At 45.9% G+C, this 3,653-nt stretch overlaps 1 protein-coding gene across 1 annotated transcript in view; it reads right to left on the reverse strand.

Moving 5' to 3' along the window:
• Positions 1–273: 273 nt before the first annotated feature.
• TRPV5 (transient receptor potential cation channel subfamily V member 5) overlaps positions 274–3,653 on the reverse strand; it is a 30,036-nt gene continuing 26,656 nt past the window's right edge. The window contains exons 14-15 of the mRNA XM_027770539.1: positions 2,011–2,117; positions 274–1,341 (exon numbers count right to left, since the gene is read on the reverse strand). Of these exons, the coding sequence (XP_027626340.1) occupies positions 1,044–1,341; positions 2,011–2,117 (405 nt within the window). The 3' untranslated portion in view covers positions 274–1,043. The remainder of the gene's footprint in view (positions 1,342–2,010; positions 2,118–3,653) is intronic.

Consider the following 3,653-nt stretch of genomic DNA (forward strand, 5'->3'; position numbering starts at 1 on the left):
AGAAGGAGAGGTGAAGGAGTAGGGAAGAAGACCAAGAGAAAGGAGAAAGAAGGGACCAGACTTTAGGCAAGAAGAGCTTCTAGGATCAAGTAAAGGAAAGGGGCTTGGAGCAGAGGCCAAGCAGGGATACAGATGAAAGGGGTAGACCTATCAGGGTTGGGAGAGCAGTAGGACCTGTGTGTGTGTGTGTGTGTGTGTGTGTGTGTGTGTGTGTGTGTGCAAGTTTTGTCTGAATAAGGAGTAAAAAGGCAAGAGCAGTAGCTAAAAGGCGAGGAGGGGCAAAGGAAGGCTTTTGTGCTTTCTTTGAAAATGGGAAAGAAGAGAGCGTGCTTATTTGCTGACAGTACTCCCAGAGGAGAGGCTGGAGATACACAAGTGAGAAGACCCAGGAGGGACAGAGATGGACAGAGAGAACTGGGGCTGGAACACAGAAGGGAGTTTTGCTTCACACAGGGGTGGAAGTGCTTGGAGTGCACAACAGAATGAAGAGGGAGCGTGAGCACTGAGACCTCACTGAGAGCTTTAAGCACCATGCCACAGTGTGTTACCGGTGTGTGGGTGTTTGTGTGCGTCCTCACTGTGGGACACTCAGCTCTGCATTTGTGGGAGCATCTCCATGAACCTGTCTGTGAGCTCACAAATCCTCTTACCTCTTTGCCATTCCAGACCACTTAAAGGTTGTTAGGGCTTTTGTATGGGGGTGGTGATAGGACTGAGATGGGAAGTTCAGGGCTAGGCGCAGGAGAGAGGCCTCGTGTATGTGAGGTCCTGTAGGTGGTACCCTGGACACTTGGTGCCTGTCCCTCCTGGAGATGGATGGCCCATCTTCTATTGCTGCTGTTCAGTCATGATTCAGCATGGAAGCAAAGGGAGATGAGAGTGGAGGATGTGGAGAGATAAGGCAAGAGCCTTCTGCCTCTAGGAATTATTCTGTCTATCCCCTCCCAGACGAACAGCATGTCAGTGAGACACTTGCGTAGGCAGGCATCACCTCCCCGATCTCAGGCCCGCCTGGAGCCAGTTCAGAGTAATAAGGATCCTCATCATAAATGATAGACCTCCTCTCCATCCCCCTCACCAAAATCCATTCCAAAATTCAAGTGTCCCAGTGTATTCCGACGAAGGATCTCCCAGCCCCGGTGACTACTGCTGCTTCGGGAAGTAGTCCGGGACAGTGGGGGACTTGGGACAGTCAGGGAGCCTCTGGTTAGAGCCCCACTCTCAGTCAAAGAGTGCTGCTTCTCTGAAAGATGCTCTGGGCCATCCTCCTTTTCTGAGCTCTTGAAAGCTTCCACATAGCGAAGAACTCGCAGTGGATTCTGGTCATGGTGGTTCTCGACCCTGGGGAGAAGAAAGGACTCAGTTGAGGTGGGAAGAGATAGGTAGAAGGAGAGGTGAAGGAGTAGGGAAGAAGACCAAGAGAAAGGAGAAAGAAGGGACCAGACTTTAGGCAAGAAGAGCTTCTAGGATCAAGTAAAGGAAAGGGGCTTGGAGCAGAGGCCAAGCAGGGATACAGATGAAAGGGGTAGACCTATCAGGGTTGGGAGAGCAGTAGGACCTGTGTGTGTGTGTGTGTGTGTGTGTGTGTGTGTGTGCATGTATGGTGCTAATGTGTGGAAATGTGAGGGAGAAAGTAGAGCCAATTAAGAGCTAAAGATTGCCTCTCCACAAGGATGAGGAGATGCAATTCAGGATCTTGAAGGGAGAGAAGTGAAATGTGAAGGGAGAGAAGGGCCAGGTCAGAGGTGAGGGTAGAGTAGGAAGGAGGAAGTTCAATTCAAGGCCTGAGAATACTGGAAATTGAGGTCAGGTAGGAATAAGACTAAAATGAGTTGGGTCGCCCACACTCACACCTAAGCACAGACTCATAGACACAACCTTTCCCACATGGCTGCCCGGCATCTGCTGTCCACATTCTTTTTATTCCTCCACTTTCCCTCCAACCTCAAGGCAGGCCAGTGCCCACTTCTGCTGTCTCCTGCTGGCCCTAGCTGCCCTGGCCCCACTTACCGCAGGAACCAGCGGTCCCCCAGCCCATACTCGCACCCACAGGTCCCGGAGCGAGGCCACAGGAAGCGGGGCATCTTCCTCTCCAGCATCAATGTTGTAGCCACAACCTGAAAGAGAGCAGTAGAGAGAGACTTGGACCCAGGAGGTTCAGAGAGACATCAGGGCCACAGACAAAAGGAGCCAGAAGCAACCTGTGAGGATGAGGAGACCAGGGACTGAATGGTGGTGAGAGCAGCTACTCACCCTTACACCCCTCATCCTGAACCAGGCACCAAGCTACAGGCTCTACACATCAGAAAAGAGAGGACATTTTATGAGCATTTTGAGTAAAACAGTGACCCCTACATTCAGATTTATGGAAAATGAGTCATTCCAAACCAAACTCATTTCCTTTTTCAGGAAAGCCATAGACCAATTACCTTATTTAAATCATTGATTTAAATAAATGATTAAATAGAATCTCTATGGTCTCGGAGATGAAATGCTGCTGCCTGTTTATAGATCTTGCAGCAAATTAAATATCCACGTTTTAAGAAGGAAAGGGATTGATTAATGACTGCACACTTGGCAGGGGCATTTCTAGTAGCCTGTCACTTGTTCTGTTCTTTGCCCAGCCTGCATTAATTACTTGGATGAGATGTAGCAGACAGGCTTATCGAATATGCCTGTGACGTCAAACTGGGAGGGATGTGTAATGTGTGGGGTGACAGAGCAGTATAAAGTGATCTCACCAGACTGGAATGCCTAACACCAATAACATAAACCTTAAGAGAATTAAATTAAGGTTCTTCATTTATGTTTAAGGAAGTCATGTAACAAACAAGCAGCAGTTCTAGTTGATCTTAAGCATTAGAAGGCTGCTTGTGTATTTGCTAAAAGACCTAACTCAATTTTAAGAGCTATGTCCAATATAAGGAAAAGCAGACCCTATATTATACTGTATTATTCTAGTCACAACAGGTACCATTCTAGTTTCAATAGGACCATGATCCATTAGCGTAAAGCAGAAGGATGAAATATGAATGGGTTGGAACTAGAAAACCTTAATACACAGACACACACACATAGACAGGAAAGTCATGATGCATTTTTACATAGAAAAACACTTTTCTGACGGCCTTCATATATGTGTATATATATATATGTATATACATACATGCACACATATATATATATACACACACAATACATATATATATATAAAGCTATATATTATAGTAATTTATATTATATATATTAAAAAAATTATATATAAAGGCATATATATATATATATATACACATTGGCTATAGGATATGTATGCTCACTGGAGAAAGAAAAGTTGAGAAAGTACCCCCTGGGGGGCATGGACATATAACAATTTTTTCTCCTTTCTCCTCTTGAGATTTTGGGCATGCACACACATGTACCTGGTATGTTTTTCAAACCACTGAGTCCAGGACTCAATTGCACAGTCAGCCATGTGGGATCTAGCCACCTTAACCACCATACCACTTTGCTGGTTCCAGAAACTCTTATTAATAAAAGGAGTTAACAGTTCTTAAAAGAGCCAATGTTCCAGTTTGTGTTCTTTCACACCTGTCTTTTTCATTCCTCCACACTTCTCTTGGCTGGTTTCTAGGTGCACCTAGTTTCCTCCTCCC

This window comes from Tupaia chinensis, unplaced genomic scaffold (assembly GCF_000334495.1).
Source record: "Tupaia chinensis unplaced genomic scaffold, TupChi_1.0 Scaffold000140_1, whole genome shotgun sequence".
Classification (NCBI taxonomy): domain Eukaryota; kingdom Metazoa; phylum Chordata; class Mammalia; order Scandentia; family Tupaiidae; genus Tupaia; species Tupaia belangeri.